Raw genomic sequence first — 21764 nt, forward strand, 5'->3', positions numbered from 1 at the left:
GGTATGTTGTGTCTTTGTTCTTGTTGGTTTCAAAGAACATCTTTATTTCTGCCTTCATTTCGTTATGTACCCAGTAGTCATTCAGGAGCAGGTTGTTCAGTTTCCATGTAGTTGAGCGGTTTTGAGTGAGTTTCTTAGTCCTGAATTCTAGTTTGATTGCACTGTGGTCTGAGATACAGTTTGTTATAATTTCTGTTCTTTTACATTTGCTGAGGAGTGCTTTACTTCCAACTATGTGGTCAGTTTTGGAATAGGTGTGGTGTGCTGCTGAAAAGAATGTATATTCTGTTGATTTGGGGTGGAGAGTTCTGTAGATGTCTATTAGGTCCGCCTGGTGCAGAGCTGAGTTCAGTTCCTGGATATCCTTGTTAACTTTCTGTCTCGTTGATCTGTCTAATGTTGACAGTGGGGTGTTAAAGTCTCCCATTATTATTGTGTGGGAGTCTGAGTCTCTTTGTAGTTCTCTAAGGACTTGCTTTATGAATCTGGGTGCTCTTGTATTGGGTGCATATATATTTAGGATAGTTAGCTCTTCTTGTTGAATTGATCCCTTTACCATTATGTAATGGCCTTCTTTGTCTCTTTTGATCTTTGTTGGTTTAAAGTCTGTTTTATCAGAGACTAGGATTGCAACCTCTGCCTTTTTTGTTTTCCATTTGCTTGGTAGATCTTCCTCCATCCCTTTATTTTGAGCCTATGTGTGTCTCTGCATATGAGATGGGTTTCCTGAATACAGCACACTGATGGGTCTTGACTCTTTATCCAATTTGCCAGTCTGTGTCTTTTAATTGGGGCATTTAGCCCATTTACATTTAAGGTTAATATTGTGATGTGTGAATTTGATCCTGACATTATGATGTTAGCTGGTTATTCTGCTCCTTAGTTGATGCAGTTTCTTCCTAGCCTCAAGGGTCTTTACAGTTTAGCATGTTTTTGCAGGGGCCTGTACCGATTGTTCCTTTCCATGTTTAGTGCTTCCTTCAGGAGCTCATTTAGGGCAGGCCTGATGGTGACAAAATCTCTCAGCATTTGCTTGTCTGTAAAGTATTTTATGTCTCCTTCACTTATGAAGCTTAGTTTGGCTGGATATGAAATTCTGGTTGAAAATTCTTTTCTTTAAGAATGTTGAATATTGGCCCCCACTCTCTTCTGGCTTGTAGAGTTTCTGCCAAGAGATCAGCTGTTAGTCTGATGGGCTTCCCTTTGTGGGTAACCCGACCGTTTTCTCTGGCTGTGCTTAACATTTTTTCCTTCATTTCAACTTTGGTGAATCTGACAATTATGTGTCTTGGAGTTGCTCTTCTCGAGGAGTATCTTTGTGGCGTTCTCTGTATTTCCTGAATTTGAATGTTGGCCTGCGTTGCTAGAACTTCCCTATCCAAGGAAGTTCTCCTGGATAATATCCTGCAGAGTATTTTCCAACTTGGTTCCATCCTCCCCATCACTTTCAGGTACACCAATCAGACGTAGAGTTGGTCTTTTCCCATAGTCCCATATTTCTTGGAGGCTTTGTTCGTTTCTTTTTATTCTTTTTTCTCTAAAAATCTCTTCTTGCTTCATGTCATTCATTTGATCTTCCATCACTGCTACCCTTTCTTCCAGTTGATCGCATCGGCTACTGAGGCTTGTGCATTCGTCATGTAGTTCTCTTGCCATGGTTTTCAGCTTCATCAGGTCCTTTAAGGACTTCTTTGCATTGGTTATTCTAGTTAGCCATTTGTCTAATTTTTTTTCAAGGTTTTTAACTTCTTTGCCATGGGTTCGAACTTCCTTCTTTAGCTCGGAGTAGTTTGATCATCTGAAGCCTTCTTCTCTCAACTCGTCAAAGTCATTCTCCTTCCAGCTTTGTTCCGTTGCTGGTGAGGAGCTGCGTTCCTTTGGAGGAGGAGAGGCACTCTGATTTTTAGAGTTTCCAGTTTTTCTGCTCTGTTTTTTCCCCATCTTTGTGGTTTTATCTACCTTTGGTCTTTGATGATGGTGACGTACAGATGGGGTTTTGGTGTGCATATCCTTTCTGTTTGTTAGCTTTCTTTCTAACAGTCAGGACCCTCAGCTGCAGGTCTATTGGAGTGTGCTGGAGGTCCACTCCAGACCCTGTTTGCCTGGATTTTTTATAGAGAAAGTTTAGACCTCTGGTCTACATGGTGTGTGTGGGTGTGTTTGCACACATACACACACATATACTTGTTAATGTAACAACCTAAACATACTTAATTTCTCACTGTGAAAGAAAGAGTACTTTGTATTTCATACTGCTTCATTTTTGCTAGTACTAATATTTACTGACCCTTTCATTGGTTACATTTGTAACTTTAAATGCTATGCTTAACTCTCTGTTTCCTGTTCCATCACTTTAGACGTGTATATAGATAGCTCTATAGGTAATGACTGGTGGAAATTTTCTTGGTTTGTGCTCACACTTAGTAACATTTTGTAAATTTTAACACTGAGACCAGGCACTTTACACCCAGGTGCTAATATCATACCTGATGCTTAATAAGACTCAGTTATTTGTTGAAGGTATGTTTGTTTTCCAGGAGCTTCACTGTCATGTTTGAGGAGTCTCATGTTGCTCTTTACAGTTGATGTTATAGCCCAAGTATTTCTTATCCCACATATGTCAAACAGAGTAAATCAGAATTTATGTAAACTGATTTTATTTGTGATAACTTGCTGAAATATTTTCTATTTGTTTTCAAACTCCAGTGGACACTCTTGTGAAACACATTTTGCTGTGTGTGGAGTTGAAGTTGTTGCATTGGAGATGACTTAGGCATTCCTTGCAGGGTCATGGTTTTGGTCGCCAAGGTAGAAGTCACTCAGACCCTCAACAATTAATTGAAGAACATCTTAATTGATACATCACTGTGCTAGAAAGTGGTTATGTAGTGGTGAATAAAGCAGTCTTGGTTGCTGCCCTCAGAGAACTTAGTGGGAGAGACAGATGAATAAACCCCACATAAACATATACATCAGCACATAGGAATGCAAATTAAGGTAAATGATTTGAAGGAAAAGAACAAGTTATTTGAGACACAAACTGGAAGTAGGATTCTAAATCTTGAGATTTCATTCATATGGCTAATAATGAATGTTAAGCACCCTTGAATCTTTTGAATTTCTCTAAGCCAGTGGTTCTCAAACTTGAATATGCATCAAAAGCATAAGAAATGTTTGTTAAAAGACAGGTTTCTGGGCCCCATCTTTAAAGTTTGTTATTCACTAGGTCTGGGCTAGCCATGAAGATTTGCATTTCTTGTAACTTCCTAGGTGACTGTGATTCTGCTGATTCAGAGAACCACACTGCAAGAACCACTGATCTCAGATAATGGTTTATATCACATTGGAATCACATTTAGAATCTCAACAAAATATTCATATTTAGTTCTTTTTTGCTGTACATTTTGATTCAGTTATGGCCAAAACATGGGACTTTAAAAAATACTCCCAGGTAATTCTAGTGTGCAGCTAGAGTTGTGGGCTATCAGTTTAGTCTGTGAATATGCATATATATACAGTTTCTTAGAGGGGCATCTAAACAGTGGTAACAAAGCGTGGAGGACATGGGGAAAAGGCTGGAGCAGGAGGTTTCAGTAAAGAAGTAGCTGACCTAAGTAAGCCTTTAAAAATTAAGGCTTAAAGTACGGTACCTGAATTAAGGCTTAAAAGTTATTTGTCAACACCATCAGTTGACACAGAGAGAAGAGAGTATGTCAGACAGAAGAAACAGGCGATGGCACATAAACATGTAGGAGTAGGTTTTGTTTCATGAAGTTTAATCCTAGGTGGTAAATTTGTTGCATATCTGAAATGTAACCATTCTGATATTGTTTGCTATGTCAGAAACAGAATAATAATTTATTTTACAAATAAATATAAACTATGCCATATTAAATAATTTTTATTCATTAATTTGTTCTATTTGATAGGATGAGAAGAAGAAACCGAAAGACTAGGAGATATGGAGTTTTGGACACTAACATAGAAAATATGGAATTGACACCTTTAGAACAAGATGATGAGGATGATGACAACACATTGTTTGATGCCAATCATCCTCGAAGGTAAGTATTCCAGTAGTTTAATTCCATGAATCAGGAAGCAAGTCCTTGCCAAGTAAACTGAAGAAGTAAAGTAGACTTTCATTTAACAGCTTATATTCCAACACAGTTTCTTCAGTTCTGTTTACTGAAGTTCTTTTTGCTATCTACCCCATAGCTCACATTCACATTGTTTTGCTCAAATAGATACAAACAATAGAATACCATCTCAAAATATTTTTTTAAAATTTATTCTTCTTTTTTTATCTTTTATTTTAAGTTCAGGGGTACAAGTGCAGGGTCGTTACATAGGTAAACTTGTGTCATGTGGTTTTGTTGTACAGATTATTTCATCACCCAGTTATTAAGCCTAGGACCCATTAACTTCTTCATTCTTGCAATATGTATTAACTTGGGTGTGTGTGTGCATGTGTGTTTGTGTGTGTGTGTGTGTGTTTGTGTGTGTGTGTGTGTGTGAGAAATACTTAGTAAACTTAATTTCCTTTTTGTATTCTGAAGATATTTTCTTTTTAGTTTGGGTTCTAGTGTTTGTAAGTAGTGCTGCCTTGCAGAATTGGGGGACTAATTTTTTATGGTCTGATCATGTAGCTGTAATATACATACTGAGATCTATTCTCAGTAAGTGTTAAGACCTTTCCTAAGACGTTTAGATAAATAAAATGACATGAGTATAGAATAAATGCCAATGTAAATAGAATGGGGAAAAAAGGCAACAAAGATTCAACCTAATAAGGAAAGACATCTTGGAATCCAGAGGGATTACTTGGGTGAAGGAGAATTAGAGTCCAGAGTCAGGTACAAATGCAAAGAAAACAGAAATCTTAGGATTACAGAAAAGAAGATGACTCAACAAAAATTGGACTACTAAGTCCTGTATATCTATATTTATATCTATATATGTCTATCCATCTATCTATCTAAGCTGTTTATATATATGCACACACACAAAGGAACTTTTAGTAATGCTGATAATTTGTTCATTTAATACAAATATGTTCATGAATTATACATTTTAATAGTATTACAGCCTGAATAGGCAAACATGAACAAAACAATTGCATCTGTTCTTTAGGCACTCACTTTCAATTAAAGACATACATAAGATGAAAGAAAAGGGACAGAAACTGATATTCCATGCAAATGGTAACCAAAACAAAGCAGGGGTTGCTACATTTATATCAGACAAATTAGATTTTAAGTCAAAAACTATCTCTTGAGACAAAAAAAAAAGATCATTACATAGTAAAGGAGTCAATTCACCAGGAAGATATGACAATTAGTATGACTCTATCAGAGCACCTAAATTATAAAGCAAATATTGACAGATCTGAAGCAAGAAATTGATAGCCATAAAATAATTTATGGGACTTTAATATCCCACTTACAATAATGAATAGACTATCTAGACAGAAAATCAATAAAGAAACCTCTGACTTAAACAACACTGTAGACCAGTGGACCTGACAGACATATACAGAACTTTGCACCCAACAGCAGAAGAATTCACATTCTTCTCAAGTGCTCATGGGATGCACTCTGAGATAAATCATGTTAGGTCACAAAACAAGTCTTAACAACTTTAAGAAGATTGAAATTATTCCAAGTGTCTTTTCCAACCTCCATGGAATAGAAATAGAAATCAATAACAGCAGGAAAACAGGAAAAATTATAAATATGTGGAAACTAAAAGATATAGTTTGAATAAACCTCCAGGCAAAATCTCATGTCAATTGTAACCCTCCATGCTGAAATTGAAGCCTGCTCAGAGATGTTTGGGTCATGGGGACTGATCCCTCATGGCTTGGTGCTGTCCTTATGATAGTGAGTTCTTGCAAAATGTGGTTGTTTTAAGTGTGTAGCACCTGCTCCTCCTTGCTCCTATATTTGCCATTTGAAGTACCTGATCCCATTTCACCTTGCACCATGAGTAAAAGCTCCCTGATATATGCTCAGAAGCCAAGCAGATGTCAGCACCATGCTTGTATAGTCTGCAGAACCACGAGCCAATTAAACCTCTTTTCTTTATAAATTACCCAGTCTCAGGTATGTCTTTATAGCAATGAAAGAATGGACTAATACACTGAACAACACACTCTTGAGCAATTATTGGGTCAAATAGGAAATCAAAGGGAATTTTAAGAGCTATTTTGAGACCAAAAAAAATGACATAACAAAACTTATGGGATGCAGCAAAAGCATTGCTAGGAGAGAAGTTTATAGCAATAAATGCCTATGCTATGAAAGAAGAAAGACTTCAAATAAACAACCTAGCTTTACCCTTTCAGAAAGTGGCAAAAGAAAAACACTTTAAGCCTAAGCCTAAAATTAGCAGAACGAGGGAAATAATTAAGATTATAATAGAAATACATTAAATAGAGTTGAAAAAGACAGTGAGAAAAATCAATAAAATTAAGATTTTGTGTATAGAAAAGATAAAATCAATAAACCATTAGCTAGACTAAGCAAAAAAGAAAAGGCTCAAATAAATAAAATCAGAAATAAAAGAGAAGAAATTACAATGGGTACCTCAGAAATTAAAGAAGACATGAGACTACTATGAACAATTATATGCCAACAAATTTGATAACCTAGAAAAATAGATAAATTCCTAGAAACATACAATCTATGAAACTTGAATCAAAAAGAAATTCAAAGTGCAAACCAGACAAGTAACAAACAAGGAAATTGAATCAGTAGTCAAAACTTTCCAACAAAGAAATGTCCAAGACCATATGGCTTCATGGGTAAATTATACCAGACATTTAAAGAAGAATTAATACTCATCCTTCTCAAATTATTCTGACAAATAGAAGAAGAAGCACTTTAAAACTCATTTTATGAGGCTAGTGTTATCCTGATACCAAAGCCAGACAAAGGAAAGCAAACCGCAGGCCAGTACTCCTGATGAACATAGATACAAAAGTCCTCAATAAAATGCTAGTTACCCAAATTCAGCAGCGTATTAAAATGATGATACACCATGATTAAGTGGGATTTGTCCCTGGAATGCAAATATCTTTCAACACATGCAAATCAATGCAATAGAACACATTAATAGGTTGAAAGAAAAAAGCCACAAGATCATTTCAGTAGACACAGAAAAAGCATTTGACAGTGCTATCCACATAGACAAATGAGGTTGCATCAAACTAAAATGCTTCTGCACAGCCAAGTAGATAATCATCAGAGTGAAAAGGAACTTTAATAATGGGACAAAATACAGGAGATCGAGACCATCCTGGCTAACACGGTGAAACCCCGTCTCTACTAAAAATAGAAAAAAATTAGCCAGGCGTGATGGCGGGCGCCTGTAGTCCCAGCTGCTCTGGAGGCTGAGGCAGGAGAATGGCGTGAACCCGGGAGGCGGAGCTTGCAGTGAGCCGAGATTGCGCCACTGCACTCCCGCCTGGGCCACAGAGCGAGACTTCGTCTCAAAAAAAAAAATAAAAAATAATAATAATAATAATAATGGGACAAAATATTTATAAACCATATATGTATATACATATATATGAGTTAATATCCAAAATTTATAAGGAGTGCATGTAAGTTAATAGCCAAAAATCTCACATAATCTGATTTTAAAATGGGCACATGACCCCTGTACTCTGTTGGTGGGAATGTAAGTTGGCACAGCTGTTATGGAAAGCAGTACAGAAATTCCTCAATACATTAAAAATATAATTACCTTATGATTTAGCAGTTTTGCTGCTGGATATATATCCAAAGGAAACCATTATTTCATAGAGAGATCTGCACTCCCATGTTCACTGCAGCATCATTCATATTAATCAAGCTGTGGAAATAACCTAAATGTGCATTGACAGATGTATTAGTCTGTTTTCATACTGCTTGGAAGAAATATCGGAGACTGGGTAATTTATAAAGAAAAAGAGGTTTAATGGACTCACAGTTCTGCATGGCTAGGGAGGCCTCACAATCATGGCAGTAGGCAAAGGAGGAGCAAAGTCACACCTTACATGATGGCAGGCAAGAGAGCATGTGTAGGGGAACCACCCTTTATAAAACCATCAGATTTCATGAGACTTATTCAATATCATGAGAACAGCATGGGAAAAACTTGCCCCTGTGTTTCAATTACCTCCCACCAGGTTCCTTCCATGATACATGAGGATTAAGGGAGCTACAATTCAAGATGAGATTTAGGTGGGGGCACAGCCAAACCATATCAACAGATAAATGAATTTGAAAAGTATGAGATATATATATATATATGTACATATAATATATATAATTACATGTATAATATACTATTGAATATTATTCAGCCTTAAAAAAAAGAAGAAAATCTGAACATTTGCAACAACATGGATGAACATGGAGAAATTTATGTTATTTGAAACAATCCAAACATAGAAAGACAGATATTGCATTATCTCACTTATATATGGAATCTAAATAGTCAAGCTTATAGTAGTGAATAGAATAGGGGTTGCCAGGGGCTGCAGAGAAGGGAAAACAGGAAGATGTTAGTCAAGGGATCCAAAATTTTAGTTATGCAAAATGAGTAAGTTCATTTATGCAAGATGAATAAGCTATGCAAGATGAATAACTTGTACAGCAATGTGAATATAGTTAACAATACAATACAGTATTGTATACTTTTAAGTTTGCTAGGAGGGTAGATGTTAAGTGTTCTTGATACACACAAAAATATGTTAATCTCAAGAAGTGATGGATATGTTGATTAGCATGATTGCAGTGATTGTTTCACGTAGTATATGCACATCATGCACATCATAACATCATAACATCAAGGTAAACACCTTAAGCATATCCAATTTTTATTTACCAATTATACCTCAGTAAAGATGGAGAAATAAAAAGTTCATGAGACAGTTGTAATCTATGCTAATCATCAATTCTATAGGCCATAAAAAGTCATTTTGAAAATTTTAAGACAAGGGAAACTTTGATTACAAAGTTACGTTTTGAAGATTACCCTGACTGCATGGGTTGAAGGAGACCAAGATAAAGAGTAAGGTGACAAAGAAGAAAAGTAGTTAGATGGTGCAAATGCATGGGATGACTTGCATTACAGTTACAGCAGGAAAGGCAGAGAGGAGTGAATTTTTTAAGCAGCTTTGGAAGGTATTAATTACCTTCCTTAATTACCATCTTAACCAAGATGTAGGTCCTGTTTTGAAAGTGAAAGAGCAAGAATTGGTTATAATAATGGTAAAGCATGTTTCAGGGATAAGAATGAAATCATCTTGAGTTATTTAGTAATCTGACCCAATTTACTTAATAAATAAGGCAAAACTTCTTTAATATATATCTAAATAAAGTGACAGGAACAGCACATTACTATTTACCTATTCATTAATTTATCCAACAAATGAATGATGTAGCAGCTATCTATTTGCCAAGCACTGGTCTATGTGTTTGAGATACATTAGAGAGCAGAACAAAACAAAACAAAACAAAAAAATCTGACTTTGTGAAGTTTGGCTGCCAGTGGGGAAAAGATGAGTTAGAGAGGTTAACAGTTTATTTTTCATCTTCAGTTTTCCTTCTATATCTATCTGATTTTTTTCTTCGAGGAGCATATATTCATGCATTACTTTTTTAAAAATTATTTTTGTCTGGAAATAATTTTAAACTTACAGAAAGTTTACAAGAATAAAAACAGTACAAAATATTCTACACTTGTTTTCCAGATTTACTAGTTATTAGCATTTTATCTTATTCTCTTGATCTTTTTTTCTCTCATAATATGTATACAGAAGAATTCATCCCTCTCATTTTGTATTTATCTGATGTTCTGATGTTTCCTCATAATTAGATTCAGGTTCTTCATTCTTAGTTGAAATACTACTTAGTTAATGCTCTCTCCTAAAAGTATCATATCTGGAAACACAGATGTCCACTTGTACTTCATTAGCAGTGATAATTTTTATGCACCTGTTTAAGGTTTTCCTTAATTTCTCCACTGTGTTAATGATTTTTCCCCCCATAACTAATAAGGAAACATTTTACAATCATGAAAATATCATATTTCTCATCTAAATTTCTCCCTATGTTTAACATCTGTTCATCACAATTCTTGCCTGATCTAATCTTCGTTATGAAAGTTAGAACATAATTATTTTCAAACTTCATTATTTGTTTTCTGTTTACCAGTCAGCATTGACATTCTCCTATAAGTAAAAACCTTCCCTTCTTCCTTGTCTATCTATCATCAATAGGTAATGATGATTTTCTCTTTTTCAAAGGTTCATAATTCATTGCTGTACTTATTTTAGTGCACATGTGGTCCCAGATGTGGTCAGTGGGAGCTTCTTCAAAATGGTTTCTGTCCTTGTAACTCGGTCCCATGTTTTTTAAGTACCTCCTTACTTTCCAGCCTCATCAGATGTTCTAGACTCTTTTGGATTCAGCCTTGAAATCAGGCATTTCTCCATAGAGCCCTGGTTTCTTTGAATGGGCACTAGGTAAACTCTTTGCAACTGGGTTGACTTTGTTTCTGGGCCTTTCAGCACACAGTTCCATTAAATGTATGTATTTATGTATATAATACATAAATACAACTGTGTCCATGTGCTTGCATATACACACATATATGTGTACTTTAGATATTACTTCACACTTCCCATTCCAGTTTATCTCTCCTGGGTTCTTTTTTGCCTGCTTCCTTTCCATAGTTGTGTTTTTCTACTGTCATGAGATCTCTGGCTTCAGTACTTTTACTAATTGGTTCAGTCTTATAATAAAACTGAATTAGTTTCTGAGTTTCTTTGCCTATTAAAGAATTGCTTTGCTTAAAAAAAACTTTCTAAAAAAATGTATGAAAGTTTTCAGTTTTCTCCTCACTGTCCCATCATGTCCAGTACTAAGGATATATAGTCAGATACTGTGTTCATAAATAATTTGGCTTAGTTCTTTCCCACACTCCTCTTCAGTGTGCTCATAGTAGTCATTTGAAATATAATTTAATTTATTTTAGTTTGCTTTCTGTTTTAGGTTTCTTCTTCCTTTCCTATTTTTATTTTATTTTATAAGGAAAACACTAACATGCTTCCAAAAGTTAATACTATACATGAAACTTAAACACACACAAATATATACAGACACACACAAAAGTTCTAGTCTCTCTCGTATACTTTCCACTCTCTACTCCATTCTTCCCACCTCATCCTTTGAAGATAAACAACTTCATTATTTTCTGGTTTATCTTCCCTATAGTTTTTTTGGTAAAAGTTGACAGAAACATGTATTTCTTATGTTTACCTCATTTCTTACATAAGATGTAATATGCTATATATGCTCTATTATACTTTTTTGTTGTATTTGATATTTTCTATGTCATGCCATATATGTATGTATTATAATCACAATAGAGTAATATGTAGCTATAAGTCATGCCATTTACTATGTCATATGTATATGAACATATATGACATAGAGTTACATATTACTCTATAGAGGCTATTATTATATATATATATATATATTTACAGCTGCATATTATTCAATAGTGGCTATAGCATAATAACCATGGTTTATTCAATCACCTATGGTTTGACATTTAGGTAGTTTTCAGTTGTTTTGTAATTATAAATAGTACTGCAAGGAATAACTTTGTGCAAATGTGTTTTTGTATTGTTGGAGGTGGATTTTCAGGGTAAATTTCTGGGAGCAGAATTATGGGTCAGATAATGTGAAATCAGTTTTAATGATGAGGAATTGAAGGTGCCTATAAGATGATATCCCACTGGGCAGAGCAAATTGGATAGATTCATTCTTTCATTAAAAGCACTGATTAACTACCATGTGCCCCAGGCACTCTACTAAGCTCTGGGGATGTATACAATAGTGCACAAAAATGGACAAAATGCTCAGCCTCAGGCATTTAACAATCATATATACACATACATATATATGGAGATATATATATATATATATATATCTCCACAATGCAGAATGAAGGAGTCTTAGATATGGAGTTGGGATTCACAATTTTTGGGTTTTGACTAAATCGGGAATAATGCTCTTCTCTAAGCCAGATTTACTTTTCTCTTTTAAAATGAGCAATAAGGATGGATATTTCAGGGCACAAAGAAGCAAAGAATAGTCATACAGTTTTTCTATTCTCCTTTTATTCTCTTCTTGAAACAATATCAAACATCATTTAAATTACACTCACACTAATTCTAGACATCTGTGCTATTTTTTTCAGAGTCTAAAACACAGAGGTCGGGTGACTGTAATTTGGGGAAGGTGGCCACATTTCTACCACATAACAGCATTTTTAAAGAGGTGTGAGAAGAGGTGTGTTTATTCCTATTACCTTCTGTGGCTTAGACATTTTTTTCTGTAATGAGATATACATTCCAAATACCATTACTTTATTTGAAGAAGGACCCTATCTGACTTTTTAATTCAATGGGCAGAACTCGATCTGATTTTTTAATGTTGATATTAGAGATTAAACATGCATTACACTATCAATTCGTTAAACATTTTAAACTTTTCTTGTGTGAAAGCTGCACACTGATCTTATTGTGGCTCACTTCAGTAAAAAATGATACTCATGGTTAATACCATTTTCCCCCAAGTAAATTGGAAGAAAAAGTCTATACTTATGTGGAGATATAAGATCTCTTTAGTCATTGAAAGAGGAACTTGACCAAGGATTTCCCAGAACAGCTATATAATGCCTACGTCTTAATCTCTTAGATCCTTTAAATCTGTTCAGTTACATGACAAAGATGGCCAAAGATTGCAGAGGGAATTAAGATTGCTAATAGGTGGATTTTAAAATAGTTGGATATCCCGGATTATATGCATATTATATATCAAATTATTTTTATTGCTGTAGCATTATAGGAAGTAAATATCAGATAAGGCTTGCCCCAATATTAAGTAGGTTAGCTGTCAGTTTTTTTGATATTGCTTGTTAGCATAAGTAAATTTCTTACTATTTCTAGATTGCTAAGAGTTTTTATCATGAATAGTGTTGAATTTTATCATATACTTTTTCTGCATGTACTGAAAGTGATTGTTTTTTTCCTTTTTGTAAATAAACATGGTGAATTTCATTAATTGATTCTTGAATGTTAAACCAACATAATAGTCCTGAGACAAATCCTTCTTTGTCATGGTACCCTTCTATATATCGTTCAATTCACTAATGTTTTCTTAAAGTATTTTTGTCTGTAGTTTATAGAGTTTATATGTACATATACATATATATGTGTGTGTATATATATATGTGTGTGTGTGTCTTTTATATTATCTTTATCATGTTTTGATATTAGGGTTTGCGTTTCTCATAAAATGTGTTGGGAAGTGATCCCTTTGCATCTATGTATTTAAAAAATCTGTGTAACACTGCCATTATTTCTTCCTTAAGTATTTGATAGAACAAATGAGTGAAACTGTTAAGTGAAGGGACTTTTTTATTGGATGGGAAGAGTTATTTAATATACATAGAGCTATTCAGATTTTCTGTTACTTCTCATGTAATTGTAAATTGCTTTATCAAGAAATTTGTCCATAATACACTGGACTTTAGAAATCAATTAAGTGGTGAATTACGTGCATAATTTTCACATAACTGCTTTTCCTTGTGATTATTTAAATACTTAAATGTATAAATATATATTCCAATAAATATATAAATATATAGAAATATTTATTTAAATTTATATTTCTATATTCCAGTATATAAATATATATGTACTTCAATATATAAAGTATATACTTAAGTGTGTGTGTGTATATATATATACACACACATCCTGTTACTTTATTATAAAGTAATAGAAAGGTTGAGAAATGTGGCATCTTTTACTGTTGTTATTGTGATCAGTAAATCTACTTTCCATTGCCAAGATTGCTACAAATACCCTGCAATGGATAGAGTAGGTTTTACAACCATTTTTACAGCAAAGTCTCTGATGGCTATAGTTACATGTGTTATATGTTACTGTACTGATTATATTAGCCACATATTTTGTTAACCAAGGCAAATTCAAGTCTGCCATCAAAGAATATCAGGAAACATATAACTGTTGCAGTTTGGGTTTTACCATTGAACTGAAAAGATGATTCCCTTGCTGACTCAGATATTCCTGATTAATTTTTTTAAGAACTGTTGAAAGTTTTACAGAAGTACTTTAAAATACTATCCATACGATTTAATAAATAAATCAGTTCAGTAGTATTCCTGCTTAAGGAAGTTATATTAATCTGTCTAATTAAATGTAGTAAAGTTGATTCAAGTAAAGGTTTTTTTTTCTTTTTATGTAATATCTTTATTTTTTTTACGTCTTTTTTTTTAATTATACTTTAAGTTTTAGGGTACATGTGCACATTGTGCAGGTTAGTTACATATGTATACATGTGCCCTGCTGGTGCGCTGCACCCACTAACTCGTCATCTAGCATTAGATATATCTCCCAATGCTATCCCTCCCCCCTCCCCCCACCCCACAACAGTCCCCAGAGTGTGATATTCCCCTTCCTGTGTCCATGTGATCTCATTGTTCAATTCCCACCTATGAGTGAGAATATGCGGTGTTTGGTTTTTTGTTCTTGCGATAGTTTACTGAGAATGATGGTTTCCAATTTCATCCATGTCCCTACAACGGACATGAACTCATCATTTTTTATGGCTGCATAGTATTCCATGGTGTATATGTGCCACATTTTCTTAATCCAGTCTATCATTGTTGGACATTTGGGTTGATTCCAAGTCTTTGCTATTGTGAATAATGCCGCAATAAACATACATGTGCATGTGTCTTTATAGCAGCATGATTTGTAGTCCTTTGGGTATATACCCAGTAATGGGATGGCTGGGTCAAATGGTATTTCCAGTTCTAGATCCCTGAGGAATCGCCACACTGACTTCCACAACGGTTGAACTAGTTTACAGTCCCACCAACAGTGTAAAAGTGTTCCTATTTCTCCACATCCTCTCCAGCACCTGTTGTTTCCTGACTTTTTAATGTTTGCCATTCTAACTGGTGTGAGATGGTATCTCATTGTGGTTTTGATTTGCATTTCTCTGATGGCCAGTGATGGTGAGCATTTTTTCATGTGTTTTTTGGCTGCATAAATGTCTTCTTTTGAGAAGTGTCTGTTCATGTCCTTTGGCCACTTTTTGATGGGGTTGTTTGTTTTTTTCTTGTAAATTTGTTTGAGTTCATTGTAGATTCTGGATATTAGCCCTTTGTCAGATGAGTAGGTTGCAAAAATTTTCTCCCATTTTGTAGGTTGCCTGTTCACTCTGATGGTAGTTTCTTTTGCTGTGCAGAAGCTCTTGAGTTTAATTAGATCCCATTTGTCAATTTTGTCTTTTGTTGCCATTGCTTTTGGTGTTTTAGACATGAAGTCCTTGCCCATGCCTATGTCCTGAATGGTAATGCCTAAGTTTTCTTCTAGGGTTTTTATGGTTTTAGGTCTAACGTTTAAGTCTTTAATCCATCTTGAATTGATTTTTGTATAAAGTGTAAGGAAGGGATCCAGTTTCAGCTTTCTACTTATGGCTAGTGAGTTTTAGAGAATAAAATACCTGGGAATCCAACTTACAAGGGATGTGAAGGACCTCTTCAAGGAGAACTACAAACCACTGCTCAAGGAAATAAAAGAGGATACAAACAAATGGAAGAACATTCCATGCTCATGGGTAGGAAGAATCAATATCGTGAAAATGGCCATACTGCCCAAGGTAATTTACAGATTCAATGCCATCCCCATCAAGCTACCAATGACTTTCTTCACAGAATTGGGAAAAACTACTTTAAAGTTCATATGGAACCAAAAAAGAGCCCACATCGCCAAGTCAATCCTAAGCCAAAACAACAAAGCTGGAGGCATCACACTACCTGACTTCAAACTATACTACAAGGCTACAGTAACCAAAACAGCATGGTACTGGTACCAAAACAGAGATATAGATCAATGGAACAGAACAGAGCCCTCAGAAATAACGCCGCATATCTACAACTATCTGATCTTTGACAAACCTGAGGGTTTTTTTTCTTAATAGAATGTGACATTTCCTAATAAAACAGCACTTGAACCTGTTTTAAACTCTCTGAAAACATCCTAACTACATGGTTAAGACAGTCATGTATAAACCAATCATTATTTTTATTTGATTAATGAACTGTATATGTGAGCACAGTGTACCACTGAATTGGATTCTAAAGGACAAAGAAGCATACAGTTCCGCAGATTTCCAAACTTATAATTTATTTTTATTTTTTTATTTTTTTGAGATGGAATCTTGCTCTGTCGCCCAAGCTGGAGTGCAGTGGCACTATCTCGGCTCACTGCAACCTCTGTCTCCCAGGTTCAAGCGATTCTCATGCCTCAGCCTTCCCAGTAGCTGGGATTACAGATGTGCCCACCAAGCCTGGCTGATTTTTGTATTTTTAGTAGAGACGGGATTTTACCATGTTGGCCAGGCTGGTCTGAAACTCCTGGGCTCAGGTGATCCACCCGCCTCGACCTTCCAAAGTGCTGGGATTACAGATGTGAGCCACTGCACCGGGCCTCAAACTTAAAATGTTATTTTTAAACTGATGACTTGGTCCAGCTTTCATTCTTGGAGTAAATATTTTATTTGAAATTACTAAGTCCTATTTCAGCTATCTTAACTTGTTTAGCAATAAAGCTTTTGGCTTTACTTCTATTCCTGCTTACTTCTCTCTTGTTATAATTCTTCAGCCAAATTTGACTCTTATTGAATAAAAATTAGCAAAGAACCTATATTCTACGAGGGAGGAGGGGGCGGGGATAATATTCAAATAACTAAAAGCCAGAGCAGAAAAGAATATCTAAGTAAATGGTGCAGTTTTTCATAAAAGGGAATTTTTATTTCTGGCCTGGACAGAGTGAAGTAACAGAACTACAATAGGAGTGATTGTGACAGCTGCTTGTTAATAAAACACACCCTTACTGCAGGACGTATCAGAGACTATGCTAGGATCCAAATTCACTATGAAATCACTAAAAACATTTCTTGCAGAGTAGTTCCTATTGTTCTCATTTGAAAGATAGGAAAACTGAGGCTTAGTTCAAATGACTTCGTCTGCAATATCCTGCAATTAATCTCATTCCATTTGTTTAATATTTATTTGATTTATACCTAAAGAGGATAATTCTAAATTCTGTTCCTTCTGTCTTCTATACTACCACTTGTATTACTGTTAATTTTTCAAATACAGACTCCCAAAATAAAGCATATAAGTAGAATGATTTGTCTGCCTTTTCAATTGCAGTACAGAATATAATTAGTCTACAGTATAACTTTTATATATATATTTTATTATACTTTGAGTTCTAGGGTACATGTGCACAACGTGCAGGTTTGTTACATATGTATACATATGCCGTGTTGGTGTGCTGCACCCATTAACTCATCATTTACATTAGGTATATCTCCTAATGCTATCCCTCCTCTCTCCCCCCACCGCATAACAGGCCCCAGTGTGTGATGTTCCCCTTCCTGTGTCCACGTGTTCTCATTGTTCAATTCCCACCTATGAGTGAGAACATGCGGTGTTTGGTTTTTTGTCCTTGCTATAGTTTGCTGAGAATGATGGTTTCCAGCTTCATCCATGTCCCTAAAACCATAAAAACCCTAGAAGAAAATCTAGGCAATACCATTCAGGACATAGGCATGGGCAAGGACTTCATGTCGAAAACACCAAAAGCAATGGCAACAAAAGCCAAAATTGACAAATGGGTTCTAATTAAATTAAAGAGCTTCTGCACAGCAAAAGAAACTACCATCAGAGTGAACAGGGAACCTACAGAATGGGAGAAAATTTTTGCAATCTACTCATCTGACAAAAGGCTAATATCCAGAATCTACAAATAACTCAAACAAATTTACAAGAAAAAACCAAACAACCCCATCAAAAAGTGGGCAAAGGATATGAACAGTCTACAGTATAACTTATAATAATTCTTGTGAGATCATCCCTTACTGGTGCTGTCTTCTTGTTTAACTGTTTTTAAAATTAGTCCCTCTTCATTTTCCAAATTCTATCCACGGAATAACAGGAAGCAAGTCATTTCCAGAGAGGCAAATGAATTTCCTTGCTTACAATTTTATGAAACTAGCTTTTTGTAGTCAGCTCTTTCTGAGAGTGGTGTTTTTTAATGTGGCCTTAAATACATCAAACTATTAACAATGATTGTTATTGGTCATTAAGATGTAGAGTAATTATTTTTTCTGTTTCATTATATTAAATTGAGCCATATGAAAATACCAATATATGGTTTAATATAAATTTCCTAAAGGAAGTGTTTTTTTTCATGTAACAGAATGTCACAGATAGGGGCCTCACCAGGCACAGTACCTCAAAGGTCTTGCTTCTCTCCTCTGTGATTCCCTTGGTTCTGCTCATTGTTCTGTGTTGGTTTTATTCTTAGGTTGATAAGAGGATCATACTAGCAGTTCCTATAATTGCAACCAGATGGTAACTTTAACTGGAAGTTAGGGCCACACTCTTTTATGTCTCTTTCTTAAGAATGAGAAAGGTTTCCCTAAAGTCCTCCCACACAGTTGTTTCTTATTTTTATTTTTTTCACATCATTGTCCAGGATTAGATTATGAGATCATTCATAAACTAAGACCGGGGGAGGAAAGTGGAAGTACCATGATTAGTTCAGACTTACCAGTTGAGGTGGAATGGATATTGAGTAGCTAACCACCGTTCCACCAACTGTGTCTTGTATGTTAACCATTGAAGTTCAATACAGTCAAATGGGGAAAAATTGTAGGTTTCTGGGAAAAAAAAATAGTTTGTGCTGCTTAATATAACTTTTCTTGAATTTGCTATTGTTATCCTAATTTTGTTAGTTAGAGGCAATTTTTTTGTTTAGTTGCTAAATCATTTTGCACAAAGGAATTATAAAACTGAAAAACAAATCTCAGTTCTTGGACTGTTGGTAGAATTTTCAGCTTTTCCAGAAAGAAAAACTGATGAGGAGTCAGAGGCCGCATATGCTGACTAAAAATTACTATCGCTTTTCTCGAAGCAAAATGGAGACAAATTCTCATAAGCAGTCTCAAGAAACACAAGTTTAAAAGAGTGCTTTACAGCATGAATCAACAAATGGAAACAATACCTTCTTGCTATTTTGTTTGATTTAGTAAAATTATTTTTAAATTACCCTGATTTGATTATTACACATTGTATGCTTGTATCAAGATATCACAAGTACCTTATAAATATGTAAAACTATTATGTATCCATAATGAAAAATAATTAAGTTTTAAAATTATTTTATAATCATTTTAAATAATAATTTTATAATGATATAAACTAGAGGACATTTTGACAATCTTGGTAACAGATTCTAAAAGCTAATATTGCTGTCATTTCAGGCTACTTTAGTAATTTCTGCCAAATATGTAATTTAAAAAGCCCTAAATTTGCTTTTTGGCTACTGCTGTTATGCTTCATTAAATATACTATTGTGTTATATGTGTTGATTACATTTTGTGCTCAATGCGATACTTGGCCATAAAATATTTCCTGGTTATTAACATCAGTATATCAGAATCAGATTGCAGATTCAATATAAGTATTTAGTGAGAAATCCTCGTTAAGAATATCTTATTCAAACAGTTATCAATTTGAAAATACTGTAGTTCTAATTTCTAAAACACTGTCTTAATTGTTGGGTATAACATAGTATCAGAATAAACACTAACCTTAGTCAAAGTAAATAGAATATAAGATTGTATTAAAGTACTAATATTTACTTTAGAAATTTCTATTTAGTTTGTTCACTGGTATGTTGGTAGTAGGATAGTTCCTACTTAATTTTTTCTCTTAAAGGGAACTTTGCTGTGTTTGTCATTAAACAGGTAGCAAAAAAGAACTTTTATATAATTTTTTCCAAAATTTTTCTGAAGATTAAATTTGGCTATTGATGAAAAAGAAATATTTGGGATTGGAGTCACTGAATGAAGGCATGGATTCTAAGGCATTATTATTTATGAATAGCAGTTTCATGGAGAAAGAAGAGGTATCCAGGACAATAAGTGTGTAGGATACAGCATAGCACATACTAATAGAATGTCTTGGTTGTTTATTATTTTATAGTCTGTTTGTTTGTAGAAGAAATAGGAATCCATTGCTATAACCAGAGTAGCATTTTTATTTTTAGTACCGTGGAAATTCTGTAAATGATAGAAAACTGAGCATTTTACATAGGATCTAATCTTCAGATTTCAATGACTAAACCCTCCAGAACTGAGAAGTATTATGATAAAATAAGGAGCAACAGGACATAATCATATAGACTGAAGTGCTTCTTGAGCTTCTGTTATTGACTGAATGCCCTTAGACCAATCTCTTGAATCTTGATTCCTCCTCATTACCAATTTGCCTGCCAAATAATATAGTTGGACTGCACTTCTAAAATCTTTCTCAGTTTTTGGTCTCTGTAATTGCCTGTTTTAATCTTGTAGACTACCCTAAAAAGACAATCCTTAGTCTTAATTGAAAGCTGTTTATTTTATCCAAAACAACAACAAAAATCCAAAAAACTTAAGAACATCCAGCAAATAGTTGATCAGGATGACACTAGAATTCAGGCTTCCCTTCTAGGCCAAGGTTTTTTGTCCTTCTGAATTATTTCCAAGCTTTATTTGTAGTTTTGCACTAATAAAGAAGGATATTGTTTTTCTTTTTTTAATATTTTTTCTCTATTTTTTTGATCACCATCATCCCATTCAGTACCAAGCGATATTCCTCACAGTTAATAAAAACTCAACACGTTTGGTGATTAAAAGAATGAATGTAATTTTAAAAATATTTTTACCTATTAAGCTTAGCAGCATGCATAGCCCAATGTGTTGCATACCTATTTCAATATTTGTACCTGTTAAGCTTAGCAGCATGCATAGCCCAATGTGCTGCATACCTATTTCAAAATTTGTATTTATGAAGCTTAGCAGCATGCGTAGCCCATGTATTGCATACCTATTTCAAAATTTGTATTTATGAAGCTTAGCAGCATGCGTAGCCCATGTATTGCATACCTATTTCAAATATGTTGAAAGCCATCAAGGCATTAAATGTTGTGGTTACTTATGTTTGTTTTCATGTGAAACTATATATTTGAAATAGATTTATGTGTACTGGTAATCCATGTCACTGCCATATAATGTGATTGAGCAAGAAGATAACATTCTTAGTTTTTCTTTATTTTATATTATAATGGTGGAAAACTGAAAATTCCAGTTAGTTCAGTTGTTTTCAGCTTAAATTTTTTCAATTCAGGATGTAAATATCATCCTGATAAAGATTCTACCCCTTTTTTCTCCTCTGTCTTCACTTCAAATTGATCCAAGTTCTGTGGAGACACACTTCATTATTCAGTTAATCTAAGACACCATTAATTTTAAGCAGATCATTAAGAAAGAAAAGAAATAGCTGTCAGTTAAATTGTGAAATTATGTAGCGATTTTTTTTTTTAATTGAGATGGAGTTTCGGTCTTGTCACCCAGGCTGGAGTGCGATGGCACGATCTCGTCTCACTGCAGCCTCCCGCTTCCAGGTTCAAGCAATTCTCCTGTCTCAGCCTCTCATGTAGCTGGGATTACAGATGCCCGCCGCCACACCCAGCTAATTTTTGTATTTTTTAGTAGGGATGGGGTTTCACAATGTTGACCAGGCTGGTCCTGAATTCCTGACCTCAGGTAATC

At 34.6% G+C, this 21764-nt stretch overlaps 1 protein-coding gene across 2 annotated transcripts in view; it reads left to right on the forward strand.

Annotated features, from left to right (window-relative positions):
- FAM174A (family with sequence similarity 174 member A) overlaps window positions 1–21764 on the forward strand; it is a 51790-nt gene that overhangs the window by 22963 nt on the left and 7063 nt on the right. For both annotated transcript variants that reach the window (XM_019026142.2, XM_019026141.3), the window contains exon 2: window positions 3930–4064. In XM_019026142.2, the coding sequence (XP_018881687.1) occupies window positions 3930–4064 (135 nt within the window). The remainder of the gene's footprint in view (window positions 1–3929; window positions 4065–21764) is intronic.

Source organism: Gorilla gorilla, chromosome 4 (assembly GCF_029281585.2).
Source record: "Gorilla gorilla gorilla isolate KB3781 chromosome 4, NHGRI_mGorGor1-v2.1_pri, whole genome shotgun sequence".
NCBI classification, from domain to species: Eukaryota; Metazoa; Chordata; class Mammalia; order Primates; family Hominidae; genus Gorilla; species Gorilla gorilla.